The 20,403-nt window shown below is 46.0% G+C and overlaps 1 protein-coding gene across 3 annotated transcripts in view; it reads left to right on the forward strand.

Moving 5' to 3' along the window:
* LOC133130850 (follistatin-related protein 5-like) overlaps nucleotides 1-20,403 on the forward strand; it is a 183,402-nt gene that overhangs the window by 7,372 nt on the left and 155,627 nt on the right. For all 3 annotated transcript variants that reach the window (XM_061245755.1, XM_061245757.1, XM_061245756.1), the window contains exon 2: nucleotides 17,680-17,818. In XM_061245755.1, the coding sequence (XP_061101739.1) occupies nucleotides 17,690-17,818 (129 nt within the window). In that variant the 5' untranslated portion in view covers nucleotides 17,680-17,689. The remainder of the gene's footprint in view (nucleotides 1-17,679; nucleotides 17,819-20,403) is intronic.

The raw sequence follows: 20,403 nt of genomic DNA on the forward strand, positions 1-20,403 counted from the left end.
TCTGTTTCTATACTGTATTTCAGTGACACACACACTGCATCTGTTTCTATACTGTATTTCAGTGACACACACACACTGCATCTGTTTCTATACTGTATTTCAGTGACACACACACTGCATCTGTTTCTATACTGTATTTCAGTGACACACACACACTGCATCTGTTTCTGTACTGTATTTCAGTGACACACACACTGCATGTTTCTATACTGTATTTCAGTGGCTCCCAAACTTGGTCCTTGAGACTTCTGTTTATGCTGGAGTTCATTCCAACCACAGTCACAATCCAATAATTTTAAGAAGCTGTCATTTTTTCTCAACGACGGTGTGTTTCATGTCTAGAGAGATCATTCTCCCTCTTACGCCGCATTATATCAGGACTGAGGTTGGGAACCACTGCTGTTTATGACCGTTAAATTGACCGTATGATTTCTGTTCAACAATCCATTTTCTACACCGCTTATTCCTGGTTAGGACCACTGAAGGGTGGAGCGTATCCCAGCATGCACTGGGCGAGAGGGAGGACAGGTCGCCAATCCACCGCAGGGTCCGGACGCCATTACTTCTTACACACCACACTGAACTCACACACATTCATACCTACAGACCATTTAGACTGTCCAGTTTACCGAACCTGCATGTCTTTGGATGGTGGGAGGAAACCGGAGTATCTGGAGAAAACCTATGTGAACACAGGGAGAACACGAGAACTCCACACAGAAAGGCCCAGACTGGGATTTGAACCCGGAGCCCTCTTCTTGTGAGGCGACCCACCGCACCACCATGCTGCCCAGCGACTGATTTGTACTGTTTATTTACTGGCCACCTGAAGCACATTTCTTTAGACCCCCTTCCCCCCATCCCCCAAAGCACTTGTTGGCAAGTGATAGCGGTGGGACATTTGATTGATCGGCACATTCTGAGAGAACTGATGTGTACCTGTACACTCATGTAGTCTCTCCCAACTGAGATAAATCTCCACAGGAGAAGTAATGTGATATAGGCAATAAAGAGTGCTGCCGGACTCACTGAATAATACACAATGAGATGAGCAGGGAATCACAGCATATATTACACCAATAACCTCTCCCTGGGGACCAGGAAGATTGCACTGCATTCCACAGTTCATCCATTAATTATTAAACATTCGGATATGAGTGAGTGAGTGACACTGATTTATTTCTCTACTGGGAACAATGGCATCTCCTCATCTTCTCTTTCAGTCTCTCTCACACACATGCAAACGCTCTCACGTACTCTCTGTTTCTCTCCCCCTCTCTCTCACACTCTCTCTGTGGCACACACATACAAACGCTCTCACACTGTTTCCCTCCCTCTTTTTCTCTCACACTCTCTTGCACACACTCTCCCTTTATCTCTCACACACATACATATAAACTCAATACTGTTTCTCTCCCTCTCGTTCTCTCTCACATACTCTTTATCCCTCTCTCTCTCTCAGACACATACAAACTCACACACTCTATATCTCTCCCTCTCTTTCTCTCTCTATCACACACATTCGCACGCTCCGTCCACACATACAAAACCTCACACACTTCTCTTTCGCTCTCTGTTGTTTTCCCTGGCTGTTAAATGTAAAGTGTTAAACTCCAATTCAGTACATTTTACTCTAGAGTTGAATTCACAACGATAAATTACATTTCACTATGTAGAGCACATTTCACTCTGATAAAATACATTTCACTTCAAGTATATCTTATCACATTTGGATTCGCATAAACTGAGGTTTGAGTTACCACTGGGCTGTTGCGTGGTTGTTGACGGCTAATTATGAAGGTAAACGGACGAATGTTTTCAGTTAAATTTAGAAAATAAATTTTAAACATAATAGGATCAATCATACACAATAAATCAAAATCAATGTTTTAAAATAACATCTTTAAAATAACATTTATGAATTAGATTGTCTGAGATTGCATGTTTTGTTTCAAGCGCGTATCTGTTTCCCTTGTTTGTACACGATAGCCCACTGAAAGTTGAAACATGGCTGTTTGTCTTAGACCCCTGGGGACGGGTTAGTATACATGTGAGATTTAATTTCATTAGTATACATTGCATTTCATTCTGTATAATCAACGCTTTCCTTGGCGTCGTGAATGCTAATTTGTATTGGCACTGGATTAGATCATCGATTTTAATTGAACTGTGTGGTGGATGATGTGATCGCAGCGTGCTAGAAAAAGTATACTTCAGAAAGACAGATCAATCCGTCTATCATTTGCCTTCGCCCATCAGATCCCAGGCATCTGACATATTCGATTGTTTCAGTTGGATCTTTGCTTGACAGGCGGAATTGTACTTATCTCGCGTTCGTTAGCTGTGCGTTTAACAGCATACATTCACGGCTTTATCGTGTTGGCTTTTAGCTGCAAGCAATACCAAGGGCGTAGAACTGGAGGGCGAGAGAACATTTGTCTCTTCTGGTTATCTTGTTCATATTTCCAATGAAAAGAGCTTACTATTGCTTACCAAGCAAAATGCAAGGATCTTTACAGCCTGTAGCTGGTAGCGCGTAATCATGAACTGTAATAGTAAACGTGATGACCGAGGCACTAATCTTTCCTTGCCCTGCCGAGTTTTCTGTTGAAGGTGAATAAAATGTCAGTTTGGATATACGTATATATAACGGCTCAGTGCGCAAGTCTAGCTTGTCCATTTGCGGTGGCTGTCGTCAGATTGCTCTGATGTACCAGTCCTGCTTCGTGGATTTTTAAAACGCCTACTGCAACAAACCGTTGCAGATTTCTGTTGAGTATGAATTAACAATTGGATTAAATGCCATAGTAGGAGTGTGACTGTTCAATATCTCCATAAATAACATATTTCATAAATACCCCGTACACACACACTCTTGTCTTGATATGGAAGGATATGAGTGCATGTGCTCACACTGTAAGCGGTGGTAGGCCCAGTGGACATCTAACAAATTCAAATTCAGCGGATTCGCAAAGGCAAAATGGCTGATTTGCAACCAATATGAAGTAGTGCATTTGGCTTTGATCACTGCAGCGTGTTCAGACTGGGCAGCCGAAGTAGTCAAACTTTTCACAGAGCCTCGCTCCCCTCCCGATACACCATCTTATCAGTTATAACCAGTATGGTGAGCGTGGTGGAGGGCTTTAATTGCACTGAACAGGTGGAGTCAGTCACACAGGTGCTGTATTTCTCAGTCAGAGTCTCCCGACATAGTTTCTCCTGTAACATAGTGCGGGGATGGTGTTGCTTTTGCGAATGTAATTACATTAGAATCATGGATGCAAATGTATTCATGAAAAGGCAGCTACACAATTGTGAAGACACAAACCTTAAAAGTTGCTCTCTTTAAGACAATGTTTATGAATATTTATAAATGTTTAAAACTGTACACTTGCAGCAGCTCCTCGCCTTGGGAAACTATCACAGGTGTTTATGTAAGTGGCAGCTGCGATGATATGAATAATTGTATTTAGAATTATTGTTTACAGCATATCTGCACTGGCAGGGATTTTGGTTGAGCAAGCAGCATGTCTATATATACAAACGATTGGGACAAAGACATATTGTTTCTTGATTTGTAAAAATCAAAAAACATACACTTCATGTGGTTAAAGTACACATTCACAGGTTTTATTTAATGGTATTTTAATACACTGTTGTTTCATAATGCCCCCATTTCAGGACACCATAATGTTTAGGACATATTAATGTTACAGTATGTAACAGACAGTAGTAGTTTGTCACTTATCCTTTGCATGCAATAGCTTCTTGATGTCCATGACCCAGAGACATCACTAGGTCCTGAGTAGCTTCTCTCCTGCTTGTTTTAGGGTCTACTTGCCTTAATGTTTCTCTATAACAGATGAAGCACATTGGATTCAGATCAGGGAAATTACTTGGCCAGTCAAAAATGTAAATGTTCTCAGAATTTTTTTCAGTGGACTGTTAAGGAGAAAAATAACTAGGAAAATGTATCAAAAGTCCGCCATATTATTGTTTTTCCAAAAAAGAAGGAGCCGCAGTCTACCCAATCAGTCCTTTGTTCTTATCAATCGCATCGTCCATCCGGCAGAACCCACCTACAGTACCGTATACTGTATTATAATGGACATCTTCATTTAGGACAGTTGTCTAGTTAGGTGCGTTTCTTGAATCTGATGTGGCACACTTGTAGGAGCCGTATGCTCCAGCATTAGGATTCTGCAGGAAAGAAATGGTAAAAAATGAAAGCTCTGCAAAATGGACCTAGGCTGGTCCATTTATTTAGACCTGTTCCGTTTGGGGGGGTTTTTTTGTAGAAGCAAATGCCATACACATAAGCAACCGGCTTTTAAACCTTGTACTTTAAAAAAAATATTTCTTTACTGAAAGTAATAGAAGTGCAATTAGATTAAATATGAATACAGGCGTCCTCCCTGCGGATGTCTGATCCAAAGTAACTGGGTCAGCGAGTTCAGAGCCGAGGACTGGCAGGTTTTTAAATCGGCAGGTTCCGAAGGCCTCCATTTTGTGGGATTTGAAGGAGAGCGGAATCCAGGGTCTGTGCCCGCTCGGCCCGCACCGCGCGCCAGGCTGAAACCTCTGATTGACAGTTGTGTTTGCGGTAAACACGCTCCGGTTCACCTTTTACCGCTGTGCGGGCGGAGGAAAGGTCAGGCATCCCGCCGGAAAGGTTAGCGTTCAGAAATCAGGAGCTTCGAGCGAGCCCTTTTTTTACACAGAACATCTGAGACGCACTGCAGTGAGAGGAAGTCAGTGCTCCTGCCACACTGGAGGATGTCCTTATTGCCAGTATTCAAACTAAAATGTTAAATAGCTACCCGTTAGAATTTATTTTTGTCCAATAAATGTAAACTAAGCTGGAATATTCCTTCATCACTTTAACGTTGATCTAAATACATAGGAACAATGTACACATTAACATGTTTTTATTATGGACAATATGATAATTACACAATATGATCATTGCAAAGCCAAATTGCAACACTTATATTTTTCAGTTTATGCTTTGGGCTTGCTTTTTTGGGGATGGAGGGCTGAATCTTATAGCCCAGACGGGATGTGTTATTTTGCAGAGTATCTGGCAGATCGCTGACAGTGAGCTGCTTTAATAATCTCTTGAAGCCTGTTGCTTTAATGGCCACAGGTTGCGAGTGAGAACAAGCTGATAAGTCGATGAATACGTGGATACACACTGCTTCTGTCTGATATCAGAGCGTTTGCTTGGCATTGTTTGTGTGTGTGTGTGTGTGTGTGTGTGTGTGTGTGTGTGTGTGTGTGCGCGTGTGTCTGTATGTGTGTGCGTATGTGTGTGCATGTATTCATACACTGGATGTTTACCATAGTTTGTATTATACTCTACAGAAGCTTTTGTTTTTGCAATTATACAAGTTAAAAGTTATAGATTTAATAAATGCATATGTTTTTTAAATAAATGTATTTCTACATTTCCATTGGTAAGGATTTCATGTCAGCTTGGGCAACAAAAAGTATCAAATATTTCTCTCTGTGTATGTGCTGTATACAGTGTTACTGAAAATCATTGTGCTTTGTTTCTTAAAGGAGCACTGTTATGCTTTTGTCAGTTGAGTTTATTTGGATTAAATGCTTACATTATGTGTGTAGACATTTTTAAAATCTCCATCAGTGTAGCTGTTTCCTAAATATGGGGCAAAACTTCTCAAAACAAACTCGTCCAGTGACGTCCCTGGACGTGTTTGGCTTGAACATCCAGCCTGTTTCCCAGAAGGTAACGGGCACTTAAACTCCACTCTTGAACACAGATACTGGTTTATGGATGGCCACCCATTCAGGCAGTCACATGAATCCCACGAAAATACGGTAACATTAGAATACAAATATCACAGAACCTGGCCTGCACGCATCATTTAAGCATTTAATCCAAATAAGCTCTACTGAAGAAAGCATGACAGTGCTCCTTTAATAAATGGCCATTCCCTCGCTGGGTGGCTTGTGCATGAATAGTACGGATGTGGAGTATACAGCCAGACATTTTACAGAAGTGATTAAGGCTCAATCGGTACAGTGGCAGTGCCCCTGTCGAGCAGGAATTATACCTGCAATCTTTAGGTGATAAACCCCATTGAAAGTGTGCTGAACTGAATTCCTTGAAAGCAAAACAGCACTCACCTTGTGTATCAAACCTCGTATATGTGTGTTTTCTCTTTTGATATAGGAACCATTCTGGCTCCACAAGTGCCAGGAAAGTGGTAACATCGCCTGTTTACGCAGCTCATAAAGTGCCACTGCAGCGTCCGGGAGAGATGAGCGGGTCTTTCACAGTTAGAGGCCTCTGAAATATCCTCAGTTCCTCTCCGAATGCCTGTGTGAGCACAGCCAGCAGAAACAAACACTCCCAGGGCTTTGCTGGGATGAGAGAGGGTTGGTGTTTCAGAGAGAGACGGTGCGGTCTGCAACAGAGAGGAGCTGAAGCCTCACCAGATTTCCGTTGCACTTTAAATGGCTTTGTGGGACAACCCCTGCTGTGGAAGTTGTTTCAGTAAACCGCAGCGCTTTCGGTTATTAACCTTTAACGTTGCCTAACCTCATCTTCATCCGGGTGTTTGTCTTTCGATCTGAAATATCCCGGGTGGATTAATGAAGGTTTAATCGAGGTTTAGCTGGGGGTTTTAGCCGTGCTAAACTGTTGCTGTGGCTTATTCCTGCCAAACGGTGGAATTATTTGCCGTAAACGCGAGCGCTAATCTGAGGTCGGGAACAACAGATGCGGGGGAGATTCGCCCAAAGCTGCCAGTCCTCTCCGGGAGCCGGCGTATTCTTCAAAACAATGTATCAACCGACACCTGCCACCACTATCCGCGCACACTGTAGCAACAAGCCCTGCAGAGCGTGTTCGTTCACCAAAACGTCATTCAAAAAATAGTTTATTTCGCATTCATCAGGGGGATTTGGTAAAAACACCGCTGCTGAGAATATCAAAACAACAGTGCAGTAACATCTGCCTTTCCCCTTCAACTTACAGGAGGTTGTCTTCTCGATTGTCATGACCGCTAGCACAGTCTCTATCCCGCTGTACCGCACAGAAGAGCCCTTCTGAACACTGGCAATGCATATGTGCCCATTATTCTGCTCTTCAGTAGCCTATCACAGTCTGTAAAATAATCCTTATTCCTACTGTACATGTATTTTACAGGTTTGCTTTTGATACATACTGTATAATGGCTTGTCTACTGCATAAGGAAGTAACAGATGCTGTTTGGGACTCTGGTAGTTAAAAAGCTTATTATGATTACATAACTTTGGACAGATTTTCATTGAGTAAATGCATTAGAGGGCTTTCAGAGGATTTGGAATTAAGTGTAAAAAAATCGGTACTCCAATGACACATTTACATGCAAATATCTTATTATCCATAATTCATTACTGATTTAGAGATTTCCTGAAGGTTGTCCTGGCGAGCTGTAGTGCCTGTAGGTTTAACTCCAGTCCTGGAGGGCTGCAGTGTCTGCAGGTTTAACTCCAATCCTGGAGGGGGCGCTGTGTGTGCAGAGTTATCTCCAGTCCTGGAGGGCTGCAGTGTCTGCAGGTTTCTGTGGTTTAACTTCAATCAGCTGCCAATTCAGACCTTGGAAACCAGGTCCCTTGACTCTTAAAGCAAATCGATTACTTGAATTATGCACTTAAGTTTAAATACACAAAACCTAGCAGCAACCACAATATCCCACAATCAGAGATCGAGATCCCTGGTTTAACCGCTGGCACACAGAGGCTTAGACCATATGACTGTGGGGCAAACCGTAAAGACATTTAATCCTCTTCTGCCTGAACTCCCGTCCACTCCAACCACTCCCATCCCCGGGCACTTAGCCAGCCATGGCTGACCTTACTGGTTATTTCATGCTCCAGTGTGTCTCTCCATGTGTCAAGACCGACTGCTGGGCACTTGATGCTGACACAATCATGAGTTATCCCACCCGAAAGTCAGGATTTATAATAATTAGTAATTTAGCGACTTGCAGTTGATTAGACTAAGCAAGAGACAACCCCCATCCTGGAGCAATGTGGGGTTAAGGGCCTTGCTGAAGGGGCCCAACAGCTGTGCAGGTCTTACGGTGGCTACACCAGGGCTTGATCCACCAACCTTCCTGGTTGCAGTCATGTACCTTAATCACTGGGCTACAGGCTGTCCTTTAGGACCTGAGCCCATCCCTGAGACCTGCCCCTGAGGGGCCCCCTTTACCCCCAAACCCAGAACGCCCGCCCTTTACCCCCAAATCCAAAACACCCCCTTTACCCCCAAACCCAAAATGACTGTCCTTGACCTCCAAACCCAAAACACCTCCACCAGCCCTGTTATTACGGACGGCACCGCCTCTGTTCCTCAGTCAAACACAACGTAGTTAAGCACAGAGAAAAATGGATAAACACATGGATTTCAACCAACCAACTGGGGGGGGGGGGGGGAATTATGAGCAACAACTTTAATTAAAAATCATTTACGGAGTGTAATTCTAAAGCCCCTTGCTGAGTGTTTAGGATGGCCCAGCCTGGCGCTGGGACGAGGCAGAGCTTCAGACAGGATGAGGCAGAGCTTCAGACAGGACGAGGCAGAGCTTCAGACAGGATGAGGCAGAGCTTCAGACGGGATGAGGCAGAGCTTCAGACAGGATGAGGCAGAGCTTCAGACGGGAGGCAGAGCTTCAGACAGGATGAGGCAGAGCTTCAGACAGGATGAGGCAGAGCTTCAGACGGGATGAGGCAGAGCTTCAGACAGGATGAGGCAGAGCTTCAGACAGGACGAGGCACAGCTTCAGACGGAATGAGGCAGAGCTTCAGACAAGACGAGGCAGAGCTTCAGACAGGATGAGGCAGCGCTTCAGACAAGACGAGGCAGAGCTTCAGACAAGACGAGGCAGAGCTTCAGACAGGACGAGGCAGAGCTTCAGACAGGATGAGGCAGAGCTTCAGACAGGACGAGGCAGAGCTTCAGACAGGACGAGGCAGAGCTTCAGACAGGATGAGGCAGAGGCAGAGCTTCAGACGGGACGAGGCATAGCTTCAGACAGGACGAGGCAGAGCTTCAGACAGGATGAGGCAGAGCTTCAGACAGGACGAGGCACAGCTTCAGACAGGATGAGGCAGAGCTTCAGACAAGACGAGGCAGAGCTTCAGACAAGATGAGGCAGAGCTTCAGACAAGACGAGGCAGAGCTTCAGACGGGAGGCACAGCTTCAGACCGAACGAGGCAGAGCTTCAGATGGAATGAGGCAGAGCTTCAGACGGGAGGCACAGCTTCAGACAAGATGAGGCACAACTTCAGACAGGACGAGGCACAGCTTCAGACAGGACGAGGCACAACTTCAGACAGGATGAGGCAGAGCTTCAGACAGGATGAGGCAGAGCTTCAGACAGGACGAGGCAGAGGCAGAGCTTCAGACGGGACGAGGCATAGCTTCAGACAGGACGAGGCAGAGCTTCAGACAGGATGAGGCAGAGCTTCAGACAGGACGAGGCACAGCTTCAGACAGGATGAGGCAGAGCTTCAGACAAGACGAGGCAGAGCTTCAGACAAGACGAGGCAGAGCTTCAGACGGGAGGCACAGCTTCAGACCGAACGAGGCAGAGCTTCAGATGGAATGAGGCAGAGCTTCAGACGGGAGGCACAGCTTCAGACAAGACGAGGCACAACTTCAGACAGGACGAGGCACAGCTTCAGACGGAATGAGGCAGAGCTTCAGACAAGATGAGGCAGAGCTTCAGACAAGACGAGGCAGAGCTTCAGACAGGATGAGGCAGAGCTTCAGACAGGACGAGGCAGAGCTTCAGACAGCACATCCATTATTCAGCTTCCTCCAGTCCTGTAGGCAGACCTGTCCTCAGCCATAAATACCACTGAGATCCTCCTCCAGTCCTTCCGTATCACCACCACATCAGACCATACAAAAGAATAAAAGATGAAGTGAATATGAGGACAGAGGGAGGGGGAGAGGGAGAGAGAGGGAGAGAGAGGGGAGAGGGAGAGAGAGGGAGGGGAAGGGGGAAAGGGAGGGAGAGGGGAAGGGAGAGAGAGAAAGAGAGAGGACGAGAGGGGGAGGGAGAGGCAGGGGAAGGGGGAGAGAGAGAGGGAGCGAGAAGGAGAGAGAGGAGAGAAGGAGAGGGAGGGGGAGAGGGGGAGCGAGAGGGAGAGAGAGAAGGAGAGAGAGGAAAGAGAGAGGGAGAGATGTCCTATGGGTTTATGTGTTTGTTTCTGAAAATGCACTCAAAGTACATTTATGGTTTCCAGTCACACTTTCCAACGCTTGTGACATGTACGACCCCAGGAATATTACATTGCTGCATTTTTCATTTTAAAGCCATTTATTTCATTCTTGGTGCTGTATATATTTTTCGCCATTGTTCGAGAGTGTACACAAAAATATTCCCAGTGTAGAATCGATGCTAACGGTTCTCATGAGCTGTATCCCAGGAGGTGAGCCCCCATTAGACCACTGTTTGTGTCGGCTGTTCGCTCTGACATTGTATCGCAAATTGGAGTGACAAGCAGGACTATTCACCCACTATTTTGCCTTCTCGAAGCAGCTGATCTACACCTCAACTACCTGCCTCAGCTGTCTGCTAGTGGACTGTTGTACAGTTGATTGTAATGTGGGCTGTCATTTGTACAGCGAGAGGGAAGGGACGATGGAGGACATCTTCTGTTGTCTTCTGGAATAGGGACACGCTCAGAGTTAAAAGTATTCCCTCGGAGTTGATCGTACACTGAGCATTCTACAGTGTGTTGTCTGTTTGAAGGTGGCCATCTTCTACTGAATTACAGGACATTGTTACTTCTGTGAGCAGAGTTAAGAGTCTTGATTAAAATTTTAAAAAGGTTAAAAAAAAACAGTTAACAGTTTGACGTCTCGTCGAAGTATAGATGCGAAAAGTCCTGCCACACTTTCATTTGTGTCATGTGAAGGTTGTCTCCAGGTTTATGGAGTATGAATCTGGCTTATCTGGTTTCCAGGGTGATGCCGCAGGGGTTGGCGAGAGAGGGGTGGAGAGCGGGGGGGTGAGGGGTATCAGCAGCCCCAAACCCAGTCAGGGTCAAAGGTCACGTTCCCTTGAGCAGAACCTCCAAAACCCGTCCCAGATGCCCTCCTGCAGGGTTCACCACACTGCCAGGATAAGTACAGCATCCTGCTGACATATTATTACATTTAAATGATAAAAGCCTTCGTTTCTTTAAAGGTAACTGGGTGTCACTCCAGATTAAATCAAATCCGATGCATGATAATACATGATGCAATTCCATGAAATCCGATGTGATCTGAGCCCTTTTTCTTTATTTCTAAGGGCTCTTTTGATTAAAATGTGAAGGAGACTGAGACTCCAGGTTCTTTAACCCTTTTACCTGCAGGATGTGTGTTTACCGTCCGCCCTCTTTAGCAACATCTCGACAAATCTGCAAACGCTTTGGAGATTCATAGGTGGCTTGCCTTTGCCATCTTATTCGGCAGAGGAAAAGCGGTTGTGAATCGCCCGTAACGCCCGTAGTGTGTCTCCTGTGCACATCTCTGTGGAGAGCACAGCCAGCCCAGCCCTGTAGACTGCGCTAGGGCACAGGGATGATAATGAAGTGATTTATTCAGACGTGGATGTGGGCGTGCGGGAAGGCTCGCGGCCCTCTAACTTCATAAAGAGGCTTCTCCGGGCCGCTCGGGCAGCCCTGTGTGCAGCGCGTGTGGAACGTGAGTGATCTGTCGCTCTCGTTTCCCTCTCATTCACGCGGATTCCACAGCGCTTCTCACCGGGCCTATCGACGGCGCGTGTGTTGTGTGTGCTCGATGGGGCCTGAGAGGGGGAGAGGATGTTCCTGAAAGCTTTCCTCCGGCTTGAGCACAAAGCCCCCCCTCCGCTGAGCCGCGCGTTTAAGATGAAGCTTTATCGGGTCTGCTGTAGGCTCAGCCTTCATTCTTAATGCGCCGTCGTATGGGTCCGCTGCTGTGGGGGAGAGCGCTTAATGCCTCTCTCGGTGCAGCGAGTGTGTATGTGTGTATGTGTGTGAGTGTGTGTTTGTGTGTCTGTCTGTGTATGTGCGCGTGTGTGTTTGTGCTTGTGTGTATGTGCGTGTTTATGTATGTGTGTGCATGTGTATATGTGCATGTGTGTGTTTGTGTGTGTGTATGTGTGCGTGTGTGTGTTCATGTGTGTGTGCTTGTGTGTGTGTATATGTGCATGTGCATGTGTGCGCGTGCCTGTGTGCGTGCTAGTGTGTGTGTGTGTGTATATGTGCATGTGCATGTGTGTGCGTGCCTGTGTGTGTGTGTGTGCGTGTGTGTGAAAGGGGCATTGTGTGAGTGTGTGTGTGTGTGTGTGTGTGTGTGTGTGTGAAAGGGGCATTGTGTGAGTGTGTGTGTGTGTGTGTGTGTGTGTGTGTGTGTGTGTGCTAGTGTGTGTGTGTGTGTGTGTGTGTGTGTGTGTGTGTGTGTGTGAAAGGGGCATTGTGTGAGTGTGTGTGTGTGTGTGTGTGTGTGTGCTAGTGTGTGTGTGTGTGTGTGTGTGTGTGTGTGTGTGCTAGTGTGTGTGTGTGTGTGTGTGTGTGTGTGTGTGTGTGTGTGTGAAAGGGGCATTGTGTGAGTAGTCTCCTCTGCAGATACGCTGCTTAATGGGGCCTCTTTCTGTGACGCGAAACACCGGAGCTCCGTACGGACTGAAACGGTGCAGAGCGAGAACAAATCCTTCAAAAACTTTTATAAATCGAAGGCAGTTAGAGTCACACAGCCGTAAATGAAACGGCAGCTGAAGAACTGATTCAGCTTAGCAGCTGTAAAATTGTAGAGCGACTCCACTGCACGCTTCAGCGTCCGTCCGTGGAGCTGATCGCTGCAGAGTCTGTGTTTCTGCCCAAAGAAACGTCTTAAATCACGCTGCCAGGGAAAATACAGCAACGCATTCACGGCGAATAATATTTAGATGGATATTCTATAAACATAATTAATTATATTTTTTTCTTTTGTTTCCCCGGTCCCGAGCAGACAGCTGTGTGTTAAAATAAAACGTTTTTCAGGACAATAAATGAAAACTAATTTACTATAAAAAGAGTTATTAAAACATTAAATGGATGATTAATTGCTTTTTAAATTATATGGGACAGCAGAATTAAAATCTAATTTGAAGGAATGGTTCAGAAATAAACACCCCTTGGGATCACTACCCTAGATTCAAAGGGAATGAGACACCTAAGAATAAAGATTCTCCCATTAATAAAACAAAGCATGATTGTGTAAGTTCTGTTTATACATCCCCTCCGCAGTCTACCAGTGTAGGTTCTGTTTATACATACCCTGCCCGTGTGTACCAGTGTAAGGGCTGTTTATACATCCCCCTCCCGTGTGTACCAGTGTAAGGGCTGTTTATACATCCCCCTCCCGTGTGTACCAGTGTAAGGGCTGTTTATACATCCCCCTCCCGTGTGTACCAGTGTAAGGGCTGTTTATACATACCCCGCCCGTGTGTACCAGTGTAAGGCCTGTTTATACATCCCCCTCCCGTGTGTACCAGTGTAAGGGCTGTTTATACATCCCCCTCCCGTGTGTACCAGTGTAAGGGCTGTTTATACATACCCCTCCCGTGTGTGCCAGTGTAAGGGCTGTTTATACAACCCCCTCCGCTGTGTACCAGTGTAAGGGCTGTTTATACATCCCCCTCCCGTGTGTGCCAGTGTAAGGGCTGTTTATACAACCCCCTCCGCTGTGTACCAGTGTAAGGGCTGTTTATACATTCCCCTCCCGTGTGTACCAGTGTAAGGGCTGTTTATACAACCCCCTCCGCTGTATACCAGTATAAGGGCTGTTTATACAAGCCCCTCCGCTGTATACCAGTATAAGGGCTGTTTATACAAGCCCCTCCTCTGTGTACCAGTGTAAGGGCTGTTTATACATCCCCCTCCCGTGTGTACCAGTGTAAGGGCTGTTTATACAAGCCCCTCCTCTGTTTACCAGTGTAAGGGCTGTTTATACAAGCCCCTCCTCTGTGTACCAGTGTAAGGGCTGTTTCTATGGGGCTGCTCAGAGACTATTATAGTATACCAGAGGACGACATTGGCTCAGGAGGTGAGAGCAGTTGTCTGGCAGTCGGAAGGTTGCCGGTTCAATCCCGCCGCCCTGTGTGTGTCAAAGTGTCCCTGAACAATACACCTAACTCCCAAATGCTCCTGACGAGCTGGTCGGCGCCTTGCATGGCAGCCAATCGCCTTTGGTGTGTGAGTGTATGTGTATGAATGGGTGAATGAAAAAGCATCAATTGTACAGCACCTTGGATGAAGGCGCTATAGAAATTCCAACCATTTACCACTTCAAAAACATACTATGCAGGATTTCTAAACTTGCTCTGGGCCTGTGTTTACAATAAAAGATGTCTCCTCTGTCGTCAACCCCACCCACTCACCTCCGGTTTGATATTTTATATCCATTTTCAAACCCTTTATATTTGTATTTATCCATCTTTTGTTACTGTCACCATCGAGGAAAAGCAATTGTTGGAAGGTTAACTCTGTTTTGAATGAGTCATTTGGGCTTGTCATTTCATTGGCTGTGTTTGCTTTTCTTCAGCCCTGCCATTGGAGTAACTAGCGAGCTAACGTGCAATTGCTCCGCCGAATCCTCATCCCACCTCACTCGTCACCAGCACATCTTCATGTCTGTATTTTTATAGCTATCGCCACGGCGGGAAAGCAGTTGGAAGGCTGACTCCGGTTTCTGAATGAGTCACGGCAGGAAAGCAGTTGGAAGGCTGACTCCGGTTTCTGAATGAGTCATGGCGGCTTGTCGTTTCGCTACGCTGTACTTCTTCAGAGGGGCACAGATTCGGCAAATGTGTGCCCAGACAGAGATTGCCTGTGCATCATAGATATGGCTGAGCGTGGTTATTTTCTCATATTTCCAAGGTAAAAATGCATAGAGTGCCTTTGAAGTGTATTTCTATGGGACTGCTCAGAGTCTCGAGTGTACTACTGTAAGCTTGTAAGCTGTTTCTTTGGGGGTGCTAAGAGACTAGTCTAGTGTGCTGTTGTAAGGTCTTTTGCTATGAGGGTGCTTAGAGACTAGTCTAGTGTACTACTGTAAGGTCTGTTTCTATGGGGCTGCTCAGAGTCTAGTCTAGTGCTCTACTATAAGGTCTGTTTCTATGGGGCTGCTTAGAGTCTAGTCTAGTGCTCTACTGTAAGGTCTGTTTCTATGGGGCTGCTTAGAGTCTAGTCTAGTGCTCTACTATAAGGTCTGTTTCTATGGGGCTGCTTAGAGTCTAGTCTAGTGCACTACTGTAAGGTCTGTTTCTATGGGGCTGCTTAGAGTCTAGTCTAGTGCACTACTGTAAGGTCTGTTTCTATGGGGCTGCTCAGAAACTAGTCCAAGCGGTGTTGAGTTGTCCTCTCTTTATTCCCACGTCTGTGAGCGGTAGAAGCTCCAGCGTGTTCTTCCTGTCTCTCTGTCACTTTGCATAACTGTCCTACAAGCACTTCATGGCTCACTTGGCATATATGTCAGCTCAATGCATATTCATACATTACGATATAATACAGTGAAAATAAAGAAGAGGCTTGCTGTCTCCAGCACTTCTGTTTTGGAAAGCCACTGGTGCAGTTCTCTTGTGGTTGTGGTTTTGCTAAACTGATACTTACTTATTTTGTACTGAAAGCACAGCTGCCGGGTGAGTTCAGCAGACCTCTCTCTGGTGTAGCTCAGAGAACAAAATGGAGGACGATGGGGGTGTTTCGCACACTCCACAGTCTCACTCCCTACCCTTAAGGCACAGAGCAGCATTACGGCAGAAGGCATTAACCTCCTCTGAGGAGCTGGGGAAGTGGGATTACCCGCGTTTGCCCTTGACCTTTCCCAACTGCAGCGAAGGAGTGATGTTGCTCAGGCCCGGAGAGGACTGCAGAAGTAATCTCAGTGGCACTTCTGACTGCGTCCTGTGGGAGTTTGGGATTACTGGAGAGCTGGGTAAAAAAAGAAAGCACTGCTTGCTTTGCGCCATGCCGCTCTGTCCAGCGGTAGACCAGAGGAAACCAGAGCTCATTAATAATAATAATGAGTTATTTATCCAAAGCAACTGACTGATGATTAGACTAAGCAGGGTACAATCCCCCTGGAGTACTGTAATGCAAGGTTAAGGGCCTTGCTCAAGGGTCCAACAGCTGTGCAGATTTTATTGTGGCTTTTCTAGAGCTTGAACCACCAATCTTTCCAGGTCTCAGTCATGTACCTGAGTCACTAGGTCCTTAATGACCATCCATTGTGTGTGTGCCTGTCGACAGGAGATAGAGTAGCAGCGTCTTCACTCTGTTTATGAATCCTGCCCCACACACACTCTCTCTCACACACACACACACACACGCCTACGTTCACGCGGAGTCATTCATAACGGCAGGCCTTCGCTGTCAAACGTGCATCAAAACACAATCAGACAGCCGCGTTCCCACGGCAGCCCAGCTTAAACTCCGCTCCCCGGGCGCGCTCGCCGCTCAAGGTTCTTCACAAAGAGACGCTCCTGTGGCGAGCCTCTCTCGGGCGGGGTAACTTCACAGCGCTCAGCGCTCTCCGCACCCCGCTGGCCGTCTCCTGCTCACGGGATACCATCTCTCTTTAGCACTCCTAATTGCTGAGCTAGTGGGAAGCACAATTGTTTCCCTCGGCGGACATTTTGGCTTCATATGTTTGAAAATGTATCTGGCGGCATTCTGACTGTCGGGATGTGTGTAGCCGTTTCACGGAACTACACTGACTTCATTGACATGGATTCCTATTTTGAATTATGAACATTTTTTGGTGTGGCTTCTGTAAAATCAGCAATGGGAAATGTATGTTCATGTGACAATTACTATTAATCGTCATTAACTCTGGAAGAGCTGTATATGTGGAGCAGCTGACTCTTGATCCATAGACGAGTTCTCTTGTGTGGCTGGGGGCTCCATGCCCTGCTGTGGCTCCTTCAGAGCTGTGATTCCGTCCCTATCTGTTTCCCTTTTCTTAAAAACAAACTCAAACTGCTTACCTTTAAGAATAAATGAAGACAACTCAGCTGTCCATCCTTTGTGCATCCTCGCACTGCTGTGTCAATAAGACCAGGACACTAACTCCCCTACCCCCCCTGCTTCAGTTCAGTTCAGTTCTCCCCAGTGGGGAGAAAAACCCTAAAACAGTGGCAAGAAAAAAAACTCCCCCAAATCTCAGGCTATAGAGGGGGAGCCCATCTGGTCGGCAAGGTGCAAATGTAGGATGCCCTCCTGTTAACTTGCAGTCCTAAAACCTGGAAGAGAGTTAGCAGATTTCCAATACCTTTTTTTCCCCGTAGGGATTTCAATTTCTGCTGAAAATAAGGCCTGCGGTTCACATAACCTTAAGAGAGTTCCAGGTTTTCTGCAAGTTAAGTTACACCCGTTGATATCTCATCCGTGAATTTTCTAAGCTGCTATGTGCTTTAAAAAAGTAAGTTGCTAACAAGTTATAGCTATATTGAAAAACTACAACAGTGCTGTTGCATGCAGACAGGCTAGTATGAAACTTGATTGGCGGCTGGTGGAGTGCAACCACTGTTTGAACAAGACTGCAGCTCACACATCACCAATGAAGGCACAGTGTGAAAGAGACCGCGGCATACAAAATGGCCGCTCTGCGGTCATTTATATTTGATGCTTGATTTTCTCCTCCTCCGCAGGAACAGACCAATGAGGACACACAGATGGTGGCCGGCGCTTCTGTTGCTCGGGGTCTTCTCGCTGCCGGCGACAGGGAAGCCCAGCGAGGATGGGTACGGGCCCATAATGCACCACCCCCTCGTCAGGTTCCGACACAAGGTGCCCATTTTACCTCTTTCTCTTCCGTAGCCTCACGTGCCTGGTTCGTACTGCAAGATTGAACAGCTGCTCCTGTTCAAAGGAGTAACATGGTGGTTGAATGTGATACTTACCAGTAGTCTTTAGACAACAATAAAATAAATGTGCATCATTTTTTTTATTATTCAGTCATTTAAATATATATATATATATATATATATATATATATTTTTTTTTTTTCAAAGCCTAAGTTTCCCACTATAAAAGCGCAAACTGTGGGTCACGAGTTATAGGGGAGGGATAAGGGGAGTGGTTATCCTCGTGTGATACTACTACTACTATGAGGAGACCATTCTCAACCAGTTGAAAATAGATGTTACATTCTACGTGAACTCTGGCCTCTGTGAGTTTGGGGAAGATAGAGTGAGCGGGAGAGGGAGGTAGTTTGAGTGGGAGAGGCACAGTGAGGAAGTATTTCTGTACTTGCTTTTGGATGGAATAAAGCCAGCCTTCAGGCAAATTGCAATAGCTAAACAGTGCTGTACACTGCAAAAAAGAGCTGGTCTTACAATTATTTTAGCCTTGTAATTAGACCTGAAATATTTTTTTTCCATCGAGTAGAAAATATTTGCTTCTTTGAAGTTACTGTTTGCTTGGCACGGCATTGAAATTTTCTTACCTCATTGCCAAATCTTGAAATGAACTGTTTCACCTCATTGGCAATGTCTTTTTCTTACTGAACAAAAATAGAAATAATATTAGATGTAAGTTTTTTTTGTTTTATGCAGTGTATGCTAGGGTAATAGCGCAATTATACTTTTGCCAAGGAATACACCAGTTCAAAGCTGAATCCGTGTGTCGGTTGGCTGTTCCAGGATATATGGACATGCTACAGAAACACTGCAAAGACAAATAACATTTTTGATACTGTTAAAGAAAATTTTATAACCATATATAACTAGTGAGGGTAGGTGTTAAGAGATTCCAACATGAACTTTGGACAGGGAGTTGTGTCATGAAGCAGGACTGAGATATATAGGAGATGGAGGAGACCGCTTCCGCTCTCCACTGGCACAGTTTCCTATGGGAGCAGCTCAATGGTGCCTGCAGCCGCTTTATGGAGGCAGCCATTTTGTCTACGGGGCTTTTTGGCACCAGAGAATGTGCACCGGGTACCTGAAAGGATGAATAGGAATGAAAAAAAGGTATATCTTTTGTACAGCCCAGCACAAATCTGTCCCTGGAGAGTAATTATCTCAGTCTGAAGAAACTTCTGAATTTAAATGTACTGTCCAAATGAGTAATTTTGCCTGGGTAAATTGATATTTCGGTATTGACTTCAATGGGGAAATTAGCATTTTGGCACCAGAGGCGTAATAAACTGCAATACCTCTGGTGACCACCGGAGTTTGTGAGTGATAAATGTCAATCTCTGAAGATGACAGTTAGCTGGAGAACTGCATTGAGTAAAACCCAGAAAAAGCTCTTTTTCGCTTCAGTCCATATTCCAGATTTGGGAGGATTTGGGGTTTTACTCGGTGCAGTTATCCAGCAAACCCAGTAATCTTCACGATACAGGCCCCGGGAGGCTTCTGGGACAATTCGCAATGGTGGCGTTCAGCAGCTGCTTTTAGCCAGAACAACCAATCGCAGGTGCTTATAGCGAGGCTAGAAGAGCTGTGCTGGGGCTGGGGAGACGCTGAGCTGCAGTTAAATCAGCGCTGTCGCAGAGACGCACGCCACAAACCCCACAGACGATGGTTCGGTGGTCAAAGAGCGAGAGGAGGCATCTGTCAGAGACGCCGCACTCCCGCGCACTCTGAGTGCAGATCGCCCCTCTGGGAATCTGACCAATGGCTGAGGCGCGTTATGCGGCCTGGGGGAATTCCCCCGATGGGGAGAAACGCGAGTTTCTAAACTTCACTTCCGTCTGTGGCGCGGGAGCTTTCCCATGACTCAGGCTGGTCCCGGGGAGCAGACTTTCTGGTAGAGGTGGGATGCCTGGTCTAGGCCTTTAAAAGTTGCCCAGCGTATTTTCAACAGTAGGCAAGCGTGCAGATTCAAACACAGCCACAGAATCTCTCCAGATCTGACTCCTCGAGCCTGAAGACCCGTTTGACCTGAACCAGGCGGGAAGCGTTTTTGTTTCTCAGACTATGGTGGCCCAAGGTGACAGAGAAACCAGATTCTCAGCTGAACAAGCACGTGTTTCTTTCTTTCATATCTCACACAGATTCCCTCGTCTTCACTTAACATGAATTCATGCAGGTCGTACTGCTTCAAGGTTAATTCGGCCACTCCACAGAGCAGGAATACAGAGTGCCCCGGGCACAATAATATTGTATTGGATAGTCTGAACGTGTAATGGCTAAGTGAGCCGTGTCGCGTGGTTCGAAATCACAATCAAGTGCCAGCAATGTTTTTTCTTCTTCTTCCCTTTTTAATAATCAAAAGAAAATTGTGTTACGCTAATGAACTAGCTGCCTATAGGGACTGCACTTAGACACACAGAGATGAAGAGAATAAAGCGGGTGGTTGGGCGCTTTCATTAAAATTGCATGCGGGCGGCTGTGGCTAAACGACTGTCTAATTTCACTACGGGATCC

Source organism: Conger conger, chromosome 6, assembly GCF_963514075.1.
Source record: "Conger conger chromosome 6, fConCon1.1, whole genome shotgun sequence".
Classification (NCBI taxonomy): Eukaryota; Metazoa; Chordata; class Actinopteri; order Anguilliformes; family Congridae; genus Conger; species Conger conger.